Source organism: Trachymyrmex septentrionalis, unplaced genomic scaffold (assembly GCF_001594115.1).
Source record: "Trachymyrmex septentrionalis isolate Tsep2-gDNA-1 unplaced genomic scaffold, Tsep1.0 scaffold14, whole genome shotgun sequence".
In the NCBI taxonomy this organism is placed as follows: Eukaryota; Metazoa; Arthropoda; class Insecta; order Hymenoptera; family Formicidae; genus Trachymyrmex; species Trachymyrmex septentrionalis.
In genome coordinates this window covers 138,867-156,717 of record NW_017304543.1, presented here as the reverse complement: position 1 = coordinate 156,717, position 17,851 = coordinate 138,867, and the positions used below count along the sequence as shown (strand labels likewise).

Here is a 17,851-nt window from a genome sequence, read left to right as displayed (position 1 = left end):
GAAGGCAATCAACTTACATAATTCTACATACTTATATCAAGTAAGTTTAATTTTTAATATTAATTTATGGAATGTATAATTATTATTTAATGAAAATAAAAATGAATTATCTTACATTCGTTATTATTTAGTGATAAATACAATAAGTTAATAAAATAGTTCATATTTTCAAAGCTCTCGTGAATGAGAAAACATGACTCATACAGTTTCCTTTTCCCTATTCAACTACCAGCGTAATTACTATCTTCCGATGACATAAAAACAGAACAGTAGCACAAGTATAAAATAAAATGAGGAAAAACCCACGAGACTCAAGCATCATTTTGTAAATAAGTCTCCCAGGCGTTATACTCGATGGCGCAGATTCTCGATTTTACGGAGGTCGCTTTACCTTCCCGAGCTATCCTGCTGTTCGCAAAAAAGGAACAATATTTCTTCTGGGAACTCCGACGCAAATTATGTTAAGACGCGGTCTCGGCGTTATGGCTTTCTCGGTCTTACAAGACCTTTAAGTGCGGATGAAACTTTGATTTCAACTTGGTCACATGATTTCCCAAGCGATTTACACGAATAACACTTCATATCCGCTTAATGTCCTTCCTGAAGTGTACTGCTTGAATCTGTCTTTCGAAAAATTATGTAGAAAATGTCAAGAATCGTAAGTGTTCTCAAGTTTTGTGACAAATAAAAAATGACGAACAAAAATTATTTTAGAGATTGCTTTACGTTTATTTTTTGCGAAATTTGAAGCTTCAAATAATACTTAATATTTTTTATTTATCTAATTAAACATGTACTAAAAAAAAATCTTAATTATGAGAATTATACGAATAAAGCATATTTCAAAAAGTAAGAATGTAAAAAGTAAACATGTTAACACAATAAAGGAATCCTTTTTCTTGAAAATGTCAGATGTGTAAATAGTAAACATAAATGTTATACATATTAATTTGAATTTTCATAATTTATTTTTATCCAGCATAAAGTCTTACTTTTGACTTAAAATTTTTTATTTGATTTCTTATAGAATGAATGAAAAATAAAAAATTTCTTTTTGTACCAAATGCTTTCATGAATCTTGTATTTCTATAGATAACGGAAAACTTCTAACATTTTCCACAGCATCGATAAGGAAATCAAAATATAAAAATATGAGGCACTTAAATCTCCCATAAAAAACTTTTGTATTCCAATGTGCGACACGTTGGAACGCAGCAATTCGTCGACACTTGGTTGCTGTGTCTGTTCTAAGTCCACTCAGCACGTTTTCTTGCAATTATATGCGAAGTATAGTCTTTGAGGAAGTAGCAAAAGTAATGCTCAATAAAAGTATTCAAGTTTCATTTCCGCAAGAAGCAATTCTAACATAAAAGTTTAGTGTCTTGACGTTTATGCATCTTTGTGTTACGTAGTTAGAGAAAAAAGTTAATTACTTCTTGTATTAAATTAATTATTCTTACCATTTCAAATTTGTACGAAGATGTATATAAATAAGTAAGCGGAGTAACTCGACGCATCGCGCACGCCAGTACGTTTTTTGGTTCTACTCTTGGTACTTGTTGAGTCAGCCGAAGCTTACGATGCAAGACTAATTTATTTAAGTTCTTTGTACGTCTGTACGTATTACTTTATGCTTACGGTCAGAGAAAAATCATATAAAACGAATACAATTTAAGATTATAGATTTAAAAAATATTAGAAATTAAATATATGAATTAATTATTATCTATCTATTTATTATTTATTATTACTATAGAAAGAAATCATTCATACATTTTAATTATATTATGAATTATAAAATTTGACAAAAATGATCAACATTTTTTTAAGAAAAAAGCTTGCAAAACACGTTAATTGTAAGGACGAAATAATAAAAAGAAAAAATTAGATTGAAAAATAAAAGGCCAGTGTGAGCATCGCCTAAGGGAGCTTAATAGAGAAATGACTTATTTCCAGCCATATAATCCGAACACACATATAAGTTAGTCGTAGATAGGTCATATTATTGCGCTGGGACCTATAGAATCTCTCAAGTTACTAGTGATTACCGTCGGCATTTCCATTATCAATCTATTGCTGCTATGAGGATTCTATTGACGATACGAAAAATTGACATTGATGACAGTATTTGTACGGTTATTAATAGCGATCGTGCAAAGACTCAGTAATCTCCGCGGCTTTATTGCCTTGCGTATATTGCACAATGACGTATTAACTTGAGATCTTATGCTGTAAAAGTAAAACCCTGTACTCTCGAGTCTCATGCCAACTAGGATCACGACGTCGCGCTCCGACGATCAAAAAAAAGAAAAAAAAATCTTGATCACGTAATCACCTGCTGTCGCATATTGAGTGTCACTTATTGTCTGCTGTGTGCAAAGATGTGTATAAAATATAACTATTATAATGACATATCTGAAAGATCGTGTTGAAAAACGATGTAAATACTAATTATATGATTAAATGACAATACAAATCTTTACAAGACAACAATTTAAAATTAAAATAGAGATACTTATTTAAAAAAACAAAGTACACATAGTTTAATTTTTTACTAGCTCAATTATAATTTTTAAGTATTTACATTAATATTATATTACATTAGTAATTTTATTCATAGTTCCATTAGTTATAAAATAAAAGTGTGTTTTATTATTTTATAAAATTATCTTTTATTATGTTCTTATTGTATCACGTAGAGTCATATAAATTAATCACTTTTTGGCGCTGCGGGCTTTAAAAGTATTCAATGTCTCATGAGTCCTATATATAAAGTAGGTATGTAGGCTTCTGACGTAATGCTACAGCGATAGCATGCGATTGCTGCAAATGTGATAGTTTCCCATGATTCGCAAGAAAAACGATTAGGCTAGATCAGACAATCTAGCAAAAAGGGCTCTTCACATGCGTGAGAATAATAATCAATAATTGTCACGGAAACGACAATCATTAAGGCGATAAAGTATTATGTCAATTTTTCATTTTGAAGAACAGTATTCTTCCTATACATACGTACGTACTCTAAAAATGTATAATAGAACTATTATACTTCGAATATTATTATTACATGATATAACAGCATATATTATCTTGTGACATTTGCTCGTCATTAATCTTGTTTTCGAAAACAGAAAACCAAAATAATTGATACGTTCATCAGTACAATCTGATGTTTACATACACATATTATATGTGTTTATTTAAAAAAATAATATATATGTTTCTCCCATTTTTGAAAAATAAGAAATAAATATTTAATATAAATTTTTGCAATTTGTAATACATTTTTATAATTTTATAAAAAGAAGAGTCAACAATTTTTATGTAAAAAAATTAGCACATTTAATTTAGACTTGTTTAAAGATATGTATACTTTTATTTATTTGTACTTTCCTTCATCTTTTCTTCTTGTTACTTTATCTAATAAATGACTAAAATACTTCCTTTTATTGTCTTTTTTTTATTAGACAACACGTGCGTTAATAAATTACAGGAAGTATATGGCCTTGAAATCATCCGCCTTGAGTATTATTTATAATTTACATTTATATGTAAATATTCATAACTCACATTAATACGACATTGTGTTTGTCGAAGTATTTTGTATGTGAACAATACGCAGTGCCCAGAAGCATATTCCATCGTGATAAAATTGATCAGAAGCTGTTTGAAATATTAATCTTATTGTATCCGATTAGGATTAAATTAGCAAGACAAAATATAGTAATACGATCAAATTTGTCCATATTGCAATTTTTTTATGTTTTTCTTCATTTTTTGACGAAAAGCTCATTTTTAAACAGTTTTTATAAAAATTTTTTAAATAAAAATCAAGTAGCTGTTATAAATGTAGCTCACGATCAAAAAATTAAATTAAGACAGTGTTTCTCATGTTTCATTCTTTTCATTTCTTTAAAAAAAAATTATTTTATTACATTAGAAATTGAAAAATATATAAATGTTTTTTTATATTAAAATGTTATGTATAATAATTTATAAATGCTTAACAAAGTAGAGTAAACTTAGCAAATCCTGTTAGCAACATTTTCAAATGGAAGAGAAACTACATTGTGTTCGAGTCTACGTTAATGCACATAAAATTGTTAATAATTATAACTATAATTAACGGACATGAGAAAGTAGTTACATTCTATCACGCTCGATTTTCATCCATTAAGCAACCGTGAGTCTCGAGTTCATTTTAACCATTCATATAATTAACGTGCGAACAAGCTAGTCAATACTTTATAATTCAAATGTAGAATGACTGCGTCTAAGTAACCCAAATAGCCCATAATTTTCCTATCTCTACACAAAACTCGTAAATCTAGATCAAATAATGCTTTTTAAGACGTATTTTGTTTTTCATATATGCTGCTAATATAATATTAGAATTTTATATGTACATATATTATTTATAAATTGTTTATACGATATATGTAATTTCTTTTTTTAATACAGCAGACAAACTCTTGACGTCGAACAACATTTATTTTACTTATGATCTATTTAAAAAAATAATTTGTAACATGTTATGAGAAAAAATGTGTGCTTTATTAAGAAATTAAAATAAATTTTTTTAAATTGTAATGATTGATTTTCATTGCTTGAAATATGTATATTATATGTTATGTAAATATAATAATGAATTTGCAATAAAAAGATCATTATTATTATTGTTTTGACATATTCTATAATAATATAATAACTCTCTCTAACTCGAGTATAGTATCTTCTATATGTCAATAATTATAGTATTTAAAATAACTAATTTTTATTTAAAAATGCGAACAATATGTAATACGTGGCATATAATAAAAAAATATTCCTTTCTAATCAGTTTTAAATAAATGTATATCTTATTAAGTATATTTATTAGGATGTGTTAAAATTCTGATATTTGAAAATAAATATTGCAAAAGAAAACATATTACTAAGAAAACTTAAATGTCTCTCTGAATATATACGTATACTAATAATAAAATGCTCTGCAGTTTGAATTAATAATTGTGCAGAAATAATCATAATTAAAAATATGATATCGCAAAAATTTTTTTTATATCAAAGCTAAAGAAAATGTCTTTTCAATCTTATAAACGATACATTTCGTTATCATACTATCATATTGAGAATGTAATTATATATCTGTTTTATTATATACTTCACTAAATTTTGCCAATTTGCTTATTGTTGAATATAAATTTGTGTGGTAAGTTTAAGTAAATTCGATTTTAATCAAATTTCGTTCGTTTATATTGCAAGATTTTTTTTAGTTAGACGCGTCCACTTCAATAAGAGAAAATTGATATGTTATAATCATATTTTATATATGGCATGTAATCATGTTTATGAACAAAAATGTCACATATGTACAAAATTAATTATCCAAAAAAGTATCAAATGTATCAAAACATTCAAAATTGATTAAGAGTTAATAAAAATAAAATAAGATTTATAATCATCTTCAAATTTAAATTAAAAATATATTTTTTTTATATAAGTATATTTTAACATTTGCGTCTTTGTATATAAATATATATATATCTTCTTTCTTTAATAATGTGTTACAGTTCAATCGCATATTTTTTGCACAATGTGTTTTTTTATCCCAATAAATCCATAATATTAAGAAATAAAGTATTGTAATCATAATACCATAATCGTTATGATAACATAAAGCGTTATGATAACATAAACGTGTGCAGCGTGGATACTTGTTTCCATTATGTTATAGCTATTTTTGAGATTCTGTCACATTCCGTCCAAAAATGTTTAGTTTCAAGATATAAAACAACGTCATTAAGAAAAAATAACTTACAATAATATTTTAATAAAAGTAGCACTTACGATAGCATTTTAATAAAAATAGCATTGATTCAAAATTATATTAACTAATAATAATGTACAAAGTAAGAGTAATCTCTAAGTTTATGGAACAAATACACTCATAATTATCATTTATAAAATTATATTAAAATACTCTCAATTTTTCGTATTCTACCTAGATAATCCAGAAAAAAAATTAAAATTTCTTTAATGTAAAATATTTTTAAATCACAAATGCTTTATGTTCGTCAACTTTTTATTTTCTTTCGAAGAATATTTTATATTAATTTTATATAATAATTATAATAAAAATATTATAACCTTTAACTTTATTTTAAAATAAATTCAAGAAATAAAATCTTGAAAGACTCACATGGAAAAATTTTAAAAAATTTAATTTAATTTCTACAAAATTTATCGTTGCGTAAAGATTAAAATTGATTAGTGACGTACATGTGCAGCGATCGCTCCCGAACAAAAGTGGCACCACATGAGACCGAAATTAGATTTCAGGCTGATGCAGTTTTGATTCCAAGATATGTTCTTCTTATTTTCACACTGACAATAAGACACATTTGGTTGCTAGATACGAATATTCTCGCAAGTCAAATCCACATCACTACTATAACAATAATGTTCTCCAGTGCAACTAGTAGGTTGAACGAGAAACGTAACACACAATGTGACTTCACCAATGTCGCAGTGACAACTGAAAGCTCGCGTATATAATGCACTGAGGCAAGGCTGAAGAGGCCCCACCAAAGTATTTCCAAGTCGAAGTCGGGAACACCAGGTGTGTCGGAGCGCGTCAAACTGGGGGATCCTACCGGCAGGTGAGAATAACCATCTGATCTCTGCCCCAGGATGATCATTCGACCGGCAAGGGAAGTCGGTGTTCCGGATCCGTTTGCATTTCTCGAACAAACATTTATTATAAAAACGAAAAAATAGAATTCGCTAACAATTATATGAATACACTTATATGTACCTATAAGACTGTCTACATAAAAAAAGATAGGAAAATTTACTTTAACTAACCAAATAGCTTGTTCATTTCAGATAAATATAAATAATACTTTTTATATTCAAATATTATGAGTGCTTTTTAAATTATATAAATAGTATTTACAATTCTCTTGACATTTAGAATTTTTTATTCAATTAAAAATAAAAAATTCTTTTTAAATGTTAGCATTTAAAATTCTTAATTATTAACTGTCCCTTTGTCATAAAAAAAATATATATATACTTAAGTGGAAGTTATTTTTTTTTTTATGGAAATGATGAGCGAACATGCAAAAGATTAAAATTTTTATGGATTTGAATAACTTTCAATGAACACTCTAAAAATTTATATATATATAATCTGTGTACAGAAATAACATATATTTAAATGTGTTTAGCATAATGTATTAATTATTTATCAATCCAATATTAATAAAAATTCTTTTTTAGAACTGAGCACCACTGTTGATACTTTCACGTCACTGGACGATTCAGGTCTGATGAAAGAACTAATGGAAAGTAATAAAAGGGTCAAGAAGAAGGGGATCTATCCACTGATTCCTGTCTACCTTGGGCGGTTCTTCGTCATTCTATCTTGCCCATTTCCAAATATTTGTTATTCTGCTGATATTCGATTTTACATTTATAACCTTCTCAATTTTTCTTTCTTACGATGTGACACAATAATGATAATAATGATTATAAGATGTTTACAAAATGTTCTTCAAACATATTCTAGTCTAAACTTTTCTATTCAATCTAGAATTGACTCTTCAATGGCGGATGGTTAAAGAAAATATTATTTTATTTTTGATAAATCATCCATATGTAAACAAATGCAAAGTATATTTTATTCTCTTTCAATAAAAACATTCATTAATCAGGATTACATTATAATTATTAGCTAATTATATTTAGACAATTAAAATATTATTATTTTTCATTTAAAATTGAAATCAAATATTTAAAATAAAAAGAAAGCGTTTGTATCAAATGTATAAATACTTTTTCATTAAAAAAAATTTATTGAGTATTATATAAATCCAATGAGTCATATCTACTCAATTCTTTTTCACAAAATTACTATAGAAGAATTTTTTTCTCTTTTCTCTTCGTTTCCTCATTGCGCTGAATGAGTAATACATGATACAACGGTTTCGTTGAAAGGTACTTACATCGTGTGGTTTTTCCAACATCGTATTTCGCAATGAGAGGTCACCGACAAGAGTGAGAATCTTTTTCGCGTAACTCATTAGCGTAGTAAATTAGTAACTGCAGTTCAACGAGCCTTCTGGCAATCTGAGAGACGGCACAACCGAACTAGTACTCACGGGCAAAGGAAGAATTCTTTATTTTATATATAGATGATTAATATTTGAGAGTTAAAAATTAGTCCCTGGCGCATTCTCTCTAAACAGGTCTCATTTAAAAGAGGACTTCATAGCTTTTCTTTAAGTCAATAGAAAATCTGTGTTGAACGAAATCTCTTTATGAGAGGATTAACGTGACTGACTCCATCACGGATAATTTAAATCAAATATTCGTAAAATATTAAAAAAAATTCAAATGCGCATATATGCGCATCTATGTAAAGTAATTGTTATTAAACCTTTTCATATTTATATCTAAAAATAGAATTAAATATTAGAAGTTTCTTTTTATGATAAATCGACTTTTCAAATCCATAAAAAAAATGAAAAATTTCATTAAAAATTTCTTGCTTGAAGATTTATTTTTGATTTAATGACTTGGCTTGATCGGGGAATAAATTGAATTCTTAGAGAAAAACCTGCGGGAAACGTGTCTTTGTGTTTCGCATACCAAGTCTTTCGGTATCGGCGGTTCTTCGAAGGGAAAAAATGGATCCATCGCGAATACCTGAGGACAAAACCGGTCCCTTGAATTCATCTAAGAAGAGATGCACGTATAAAAACCATGACGAACTCAGTAACAGTAAAATCCTATTTCAATCAATGACTACATACGGTGACTACATCCATTTTTAATGCTGACACTGATATGACACCATACCTGCAAGTCAAGACTTCGGATCTCATTCATTTATCATGCACACATGCAGACTTGCCCCGCCGAAAATTAACACTTGCGTTAAGATTAAGACCGCATGGATTTTGAGTCCACAGTGTCACAGTATTTTTCGTAAATTTTTAATCAAATAGGTTAATTTTAAATAAATATGTATACTCGCTAAAAAAACTCGTCGTTGCTTTCTAAAAATAGACTATGTGCGAATATAGTTTTCAATCAGTCGACACCACCTAATTTATTGTTAAAACTTCTCATTAAAAAATTTTTAGAATTTAAATTATCCTATTCTGTCGGATTATCTATCTAATTTTAAATTATTTATTCATATTCTCTTGAATTTTTTACATACACATAAATTACAGGTAATATTACAGGTAACTGTAGTCAAATTGTAAATATTGTTACTCTTATATATTTTTATACAATAACGAATACAATAACTATCAAATTTGATATAATTTGTTACAATATTTCTTAATCATATTTAATATATTTTTATTAAAAATTCTCTCTTATTAAAATAAATACATAAGTTCCAACTAATATTTTTGAAACTTCCCCTAAACAATATACACTACATTCTCAATTCAAGCATGAATTCAGTTATATTGTAATACGCGAATAAGATAATTAATAATTATTATTATGTACATATAATATAATTAATTGCTTTAAAATTATACTATTGTGTGTTTTTAATAACAGATAATTAACAACAATTGCATTTTTTAGAGGATGCATATTTTACTACATTCTCAAGATCTTTATACTATATTATTTAAGTCGACGATAATTTTATATGCTAATAAGAAACAAAAGATATTAATTGATATTACTTTGTAAAAAATACAAAATTATTATCAGCATATTAATTAATTCGTTATGCAAATTTGCAATTTTTATTTATAAATAATTTTTTGTATTTTTAAAAAGATAATGAGTTTTCTATTTGCTGAATATTATAAAATTTCATAAATTAATTTTGTTAGCATATGAAAAAGTACGATAATAAAATTAAAATCAGAAATAATTAAATTAGTTTGAAATAATTTTGATAACATTTAAAAGATTATAATAATTTAACATAATAGAAAAATAGATAATTAATAATTGAGAGAATAATTTCTTCAAAGAAATTATATATAGTCTTAATTCATTACTTATACAATTTTTGTTATATATATTCTTTTTCATTTGGAGAATCTCGTTTATACAATATATTCTAAATCATATGGATTTCATGATATCCGTTCGTAAAGGAATAAAAAAATATTAATATAATTAGTGATATTTTAGGGATAAAATTAGAAAACAGGATTTTGTATCTAGTGACAAAGATAAATATCCAGTTGGCAGTATTGTGTGGTATTGTGATGAATGGGGTCTACAATTTGTGGAATACGTATGAACGTATATAAATGTATAGGACGTAAAAAAAATTAATGAAAATGTGTGGTCGAATTTGTTGGTAAATATTTTTATCATTATTTTATTATTAATTATCTTAGTTACTGCATGACATACATAATAAATGAACAAATCAATATATTGTTGCAACTTTTTAATGGTTATCTTGTAACTATATAAATGTGCTTTATTTATATCAGTTTAATAAAATTAAATTTTGAAATTCACACTGTACCTTATCCACTGATATGTAATAATGTCAAAACTTTCTAATTTATATAAATATTTCACAAAATATATTGTAAATTATAGCTCATTAGACCCTGAAACTTTGTGTTGTGCATGTGGATATAAGGATGCTAATGGTAAACAACGTAAATTGGCATGGACTAAAACTGAATTAAAATATGATCCATCGTATAATATGTGCCCACGAGATGTCCTGCCTTGTATAGCATCGGGTTCACATTTTGAAGGAGAAAAAGAGGAAAGGGTTCTTTGTGCCATGACATGGGGGATGATTCCACCTTGGTATCAGGCGAGTTACAATATAAATTTATAGATATGACATTTGTTATTTGCAATCTCGTCATTTTACGTATTTAAGTGTGATTAAAATTAATCAATTTTTATAAAATATATTATATGGATGTTTAAGTTAATTTATATAAATTATTTGATCAATTTTCCAGGGAGATTATAAAAAACGTCCAAATAAGATAGTTACTCACAACAGTCGTTTGGAAAACATACATTCCTCAACGGTATATTCTCCATCATTGCAAAAACAACAAAGATGTATCGTGGTCTGTGAAGGCTTCTATGAATGGAAGCCTGGTACAGATAGCAAAGTTCAGAAGCAACCATACTACATATATGCAACTCAAGACAAAGAGATAAAAGCAGATGATCCTACAACATGGGATAATGAATTTTCTGAGACAGATGGATGGAAAGGTTTCAAAGTATTAAAACTGGCTGGGATATTTGGAGTACATAAAACTGAAGAAATATTTTATATATTATATATATATATATATATCTGTTTTTTCCTATCTTATTCAACGATTTTATCAGGAATGTTCAAGATACTATTTAGTTATTATATCTTAGGGGAACATTATACATAGCTGCTCCGTTATTACAAAAGACAGTAACAAAGTATTGTCTTGGCTACATCACCGTATGCCAGTATGTTTAAGCAACGAGGAAGAATGTCAAGTAAGTGCTTACATAATATTATGTATAATTCGTAGAAAAGTACAAGTTTATTATTATCTTATGTAATTTTTTTTCTAGGTATGGTTAAATAAACATTTATCGACAGACGCGGCAATTAAAACGTTAAATGACATGGTATTACAAGAAACTGCATTAAACTGGCATCCAGTATCTGTGATTGTCAATAATGGACTCAATAAAACTATTGATTGTAGAAAAAAGATAAAACCAAAGTAAGTAGAAACTTATAAAGCTAAAAGTAAATACTTTATTGCTTTATAAAATCATATATTATAAAAATTCGTATATTGTTTACCGTTATCTATATTATGACAGTAAAATTAAGTAAATTATTAATTTATTATTATTATTATATAGGGAGATTGGTCAAGCATCTTTTATGACTTCTTGGCTGCAGAAAGGATCAACAGTTTCAAATAAAAGAAAAAGCACAGATGATAAAGACACAAACAACAAAGAGGACAAAAATATTTCAAAAATTTGGAAAAAAAATTAAAATTTGTGAGAAACTATTGATTAAATATTTATACAATATAACAATTTATTTTTCTTTCAATATCTAAGATTTACTGTAAACAGTATATTTTATGAAGTTTGTATATATAATTATTAATTTAACTAATTTACATTTAATATTTTAATTTTAAATTAATTTAATATATTATTATAGAAACTCACAGGAAACAAACTACCTCTTTAAAGAATTACATTGCATCATATATTTTTTTAAGAATTGTATTTTGGAAATAAAATAACGTTTTTTAGTAAAATACTTCACGTGTAAAACTGTATTCACATAATGTTTTAACAAATAAATTCCTTCAATAACAATAGAATAGTTTATCCTTTTACTTAGATGAGGATATAGGATTTGCTAAGTTTTCCGTTTTTAGACACTGAGCTATCCAGAACCCTGCTATTATTTTCTTCTAATTTTATTTATATTAATTCATATTAATAATTTTATCCATATTAACAATATAATGACGTAAATTGTTAATACTTACATGGTTAATCGAAGAGTCTCAAAATTATATAAAAAAGGTGATGTAAGATGAATAATCATGGCATCGAGGAGTGAAAACGTTCAGTCGGTCTAAGTCGCATGTATGACTTGAAGTGACATCCTCTGAAAAAATGTAGACAAATCACTCTAAGAAGAATAAACGTAAAAATTAACAGAATAAAAATACACAACAATGTAAAAAAGAACGAAAAATTATTCCCAATAATAGGAAGTCTATTTGCGTTGCTTAAAATTCCCAAATATTTTTGTACCTAAAATGAGATAAATATATACTTTGGCGTTGAAAAGAGAGAGCGAAAATGCTGAACGCCAAAAGTGCAAGCAACGCGAACAGAGCCTGGATTCTTGAAAAATATCGCGAATAAAAATGTATGGAAACATTATAGTATACATTACGTATACTATAGATTTTCCTAGTTTTTCGTATGAGATACACTTTTTAAGAATCAGGCCCCGAATTTATTGTGTAATTCCTCGGTGAAAACTAAAGAATAAATTAATGCCTATTAATTCAGAGGCCTTATATTTAAGACTTCCTTAAACTTATCTTCAGATGCTCGAATTATTTTATTGGGCACTAAAAATAAAAGAATAAATTTAAGGAAGCCTTAAATATAAGGCCTGATTATGAATTCGCGAGTATAAATACCTTATATTATATCATAAAATATCACCGATTCGAATACCACGATTCAAATGCTTCATCCTCAGAACGACCATTTTACACGAATTAAGTGCCATCTGTAGTTCACTGTATGTCTTCAAACTAGGGACAGTCGATTGGCAGCGCGTGCGCAGTTTCATGCCTTGCCGCCATTTGCGCCGCGAGTTGGCGCACTCTGCGCAGTCATGCGCAGTGTGCGCGCCTTGCCGCAACAGATTTTACAGACCATAGGTTACGTACGTAAGTGCGTGCTTTTCGTAGAACCGCTGCGCGCGACTCTTCGCCGTCGTCGTCTTTCCGTGTTCTTCCTATAATTCGACAGTGAAAGCTATTCGTTAATAAGAGAAAATCGGCACATGACACATTAATTCCTGGTGACTGGGAGTCGAGTGGCAGGAAAGCCAGAGACTCGATATCGTTTGTTGTGTACGCGTGCGAGCCTAACTTCCTCGCGAGTGCGTGCGTGCTTGACGTGCGTCGTACGTGTGTTTCATATTTCTGCGTCCTGCTAGGTCCAAAAGGCGGCGAGCTGACGCCAGGATGACTAGCGGCGAAGAGACTAACAGGAGAGTGACGAACGTCGAAACCCTGTATAACGAAACCAACTCCAGAAGGAACGGTTGGGCGTCTTTCTATCAGGTGAGATGAGAGAGGAAGAACGAGGGTGAAGGAAGGAAGAAGGAAGGAAAGAAAAAGTAACGGAAGGGGCGCGAGCGAGAGAGAAACGGCTCGCTCTTCCGCTCGGCGATGGCTCTTCCGTTTGTTTCCGCGTTTTTTAGAATCCGTTGATGCTGTCCCGGCTGACACGTCTTTTGCCGGCTGCTTCTCGTTGCCACGCGACTTCTCCCTTTCCATCGTCTGTCCATGGTCTCTTTCATCCTGCGTTATCGCTCTCCCAGAATCTCTTTTTCCGCAGCCATCGTTTTCGCATTATCATTAAATGCTCCCGCATGTCGCGTGTCACGTCTGTCATGATCTGTCAAGAACGTCAAACTCGGCTGAAAAATTGAATGTCTTAGATTCCGGCATATTTCGTCATCGAGATTCACGGGCATCGTCGGCTCGAACCGTCGGATTTTTTTTATTGACTTTTTATTTATACACGAACGGTGATAACGTCTGATAAAAGCGGAACGCAAATGTCCACACGGAAATGTATAAATATATTTTTTTTTTCTAAACAGATCCGATTTGAATTTGCGAATTGTCTCGCGACTACAAAGCGACTTTTGTCGTGTGATGAGGATATGTTTAGAGCGTTTCTTTATATGTCTACGGTCGATAGTAGTTCATGATATTCCGTGCTTCAACACAGACAATAGGCAGTAATACTGTTCAATGTCGACACGCGGATTCGCTGAACATGATACGGCTTCCGCGTTATTGCTGATGCTATCGAAGATTTGAGCGACGCTGAGAGAAACACGAGTCCGCATGGATTTACGGCTCTAGTCGATTTAAACTGCCGAAGGAAAGTGATTTCGCGATAGCCGAGAATCAAGACGTATGCATGACGATGTTATGACATGCGAGTGTACTCAAGGTCAGACTTCCAACTTGGAAATACATATTTAGCGATCGCATAATTTCTCCGAAGCGCAACACGAGTAACTTGACTACGATACGCTTGAACGCTTAGAATTTTTCTGATAAGATTGTATTCTTATTAATTGAGGTTTCATTCTACTATGAATAAATTTTTTTGACATACGTTGTTTACATTATTTTTATCTACGTATAAGGATGTAATTTTATTAAAACCTTGTCTTTTATACAATCATTGTTAATCTAATATAGAATATGCAGTAAAAAGTTAAAATTTTTTGAAACTTGTTGCACAAATTCAAATATTTTATATAATTCATATTTCCCAGTAATTTAATTTTCTATTTAGAAATCTTCAACCAAATGTTTGTTACGAATTTCTATATCAGACTTGATTTGTAATTACATTTTGGAGTAGTTATATTATAAGATTATATGATTGTGTAATAATCAATACAATTAATGATTGAACATATATTAGAGAGAGGGAGGGGGAGGAAGGGAGAGGGAGAGGAGAGAGGTTCAACAAGAGATTCAAGATTATTTAACGATTTTCATTTATATTTATTTATTATTAGTATATACTTTATTAATAAAAAAAAGTTTCTTTGTATGCTTACAATTCGTTAATGATTTGCTTTATATTTTACAGTGTGTACGTAACCAATGTGAAGCTTTTGAATATACATGCAATGAATCAAAAAAACCACAGAACAAAACCCTGAATCGCTACAGGGATGTGGCACCATATGATCACACTAGGATTATACTCAAAAGAGGTGTATGTGATTACATTCATGCCAATCTTATACGGGTAAATATATTACGTAAAAAATAATGTCCATATGTAAGCGATTGATAAGCGATTGATAAGCGATAATGGTAAAGTAAATATATTACATGATTTTGTACATTAGATGGATCATGCTGAAAGGCAATATATCCTAACGCAAGGACCTTTGCCAAATACTGTCAGTCATTTTTGGTTAATGGTATGGGAGCAAAATAGTAGAGGTGTATTGATGTTAAACAAGATAATCGAGAAGAACCAAATCAAATGTCATCAATATTTTCCATTGGACGATGTAAAACCTACTTTAACGTTTGAAGATGTCAGTATAAAAGTGGATTATATCAGTAAAAAAGAATCGTCAGATTATACTACTAGAACATTACGGTAAAAGAATATGTGTATATTATTAACTGTATCATATTTTTCTCAAGATTTGCTTTATAATTAATAATCACATTCTTAATATTTTTACAAGTATTATGACATATTCAATGTTTTTAACTTATCTACAGTATAACGGATTTGGAAAGTAACGATAGTAGAGAAGTCTTACATTTTCATTATACCACTTGGCCAGACTTTGGAGTACCACAACGTCCAACGGCCTTTTTACGCTTCTTGGCAGACGTCAGGAAATCAGGAGTGTTAGATCAAAATGTTGGCCCACCCGTCGTTCATTGTTCTGCAGGAATAGGAAGATCGGGAACATTTTGCTTGGTTGATGTATGTCTAGTACTGGTACGTGGAATACAGCAAATAATTTATGATTTACAGGAAATTGTTTTGGCAATCGTTAACTGAGTGTTATTTAATTGTAGATTGAAAAATATGGTTTAAATGCTCTAAATGTACGAAATGAATTGGTGGAAATGAGACGGTCTCGTATGGGTCTCATACAAACACCCGAACAACTTTGTTTTTCATTTGCTGCCATCATTCAAGGAGCAAAACAATTGCCACTCGAAAACATGGTAAGCAATTAAAGTTGCTATTGTTTATCGAGTAGATTATAATGACAATTAATATAGTCTTTTTTTTTTAATTTTTGATATTTTTTATTGGTATTTTAAATAGACAGAGTATTTCTTTTTATAGACAAAATTATTTTGATAATAGCAAATTATTGCAATAAAATTTAATCACTTACTTATTGTATTTTATAACATGCTTTACAGGATATGAACAACGAAACAACTCATGATGAAATAATAACGACTTATGACGAAATGAATAACAAGAGTAACCATCCATTAGAAAGAGACGACGAACCTCCTCCTCTACCACCCCCTAGAGGAGAGTCTTTAACTCGTAGTATCATGGCAGATCTAAGTCCGGATGGTTCGACTGATAATGGTATTTCTTTCTTTCTTGCTAAAACAAAATGATCTTTATATTATAACAAACAGCATTAATATTAAAGAATATGTCAATTACAGATGAAATAAGTGGACCACCTGATAAACCTCTGCCAAGTGAACCACCGAATCATGTAGAATTATCAGATACAAACCTATCTACATCTATTTCAAATTATGTATGCGAACAAAATACGGACGATGGCGTAGTACTTGACGAAGATCTTTCCAATGACGCTAAGAACTCTATTCTAACAAACAATTCTCCGTCCAATTCAGACGCGTGAGTAACGTCTCTTAGTAACAAAAAAAAATTATTTAATGTTTATCTTAATAATTATGAATTTTGTTCTCTGGAAACAGGAAAGGGGAAGTACGTCGGCGCAAAACAGAAAAAAATGAACGACTAGCTACGCAAATACGTGAGATGAAACGTCGACGGAAGGAGATGGAAGAATGGCAGAAATTCAAGAGGTCATTATTTAACCCTCTTAAAATAAGCTTAGGCATTGGGATCGGTGGGGGTATCATAGCGATCTGTTACTACCTGTACATGCGTAGTTAGATCTGTCGCATTTAAGGATATCATACGTACGTATATACGCACTACTTTTCGAACTATCGATAACATTTCGATGACTTGCAATTATAGAAAATGTTACTCTTAACATAAGATTCTGTTGCGAGGTTTTAATAATCTTGGCTGAAATCTTCGAGAGAGTAACTAAACAAAGGATTTTGTATCATACGATCGGCAGTAAAATCATATCGCCAGCAATACCGCAAACGATACTGTCTCCGTTATCGAAAGAACAAACAATGAGCAAAAGAAATAATAAAAAACAATAGAAAAGAAATAAAACAATGCTAGAAACCGCAAGGTAGTACATTCTAAAACTGCATTGTTATATATTCGAATAAAAATGAATACGGATGAA

General features: G+C 29.5%; 2 protein-coding genes across 2 annotated transcripts in view; one reads left to right on the top strand and one right to left on the bottom strand.

Moving 5' to 3' along the window:
* Window positions 1-13,274, bottom strand: part of LOC108745541 — a 26,561-nt gene extending 13,287 nt beyond the window's left edge. Inside the window, 2 exon segments of the mRNA XM_018481732.1 lie at window positions 12,537-12,658; window positions 13,206-13,274. Of these exon segments, the coding sequence (XP_018337234.1) occupies window positions 12,537-12,595 (59 nt within the window). The 5' untranslated portion in view covers window positions 12,596-12,658; window positions 13,206-13,274.
* Window positions 10,260-17,851, top strand: LOC108745546 (tyrosine-protein phosphatase non-receptor type 61F-like). Its single transcript, XM_018481737.1, is given in 14 exon segments — window positions 10,260-10,348; window positions 10,600-10,825; window positions 10,980-11,295; window positions 11,399-11,508; window positions 11,587-11,741; window positions 11,887-11,981; window positions 12,831-12,871; window positions 15,418-15,579; window positions 15,683-15,942; window positions 16,071-16,296; window positions 16,377-16,529; window positions 16,734-16,911; window positions 16,995-17,196; window positions 17,277-17,851. Coding segments are annotated over 14 exon segments (2,352 nt in total). The 5' UTR covers window positions 10,260-10,322; the 3' UTR covers window positions 17,479-17,851.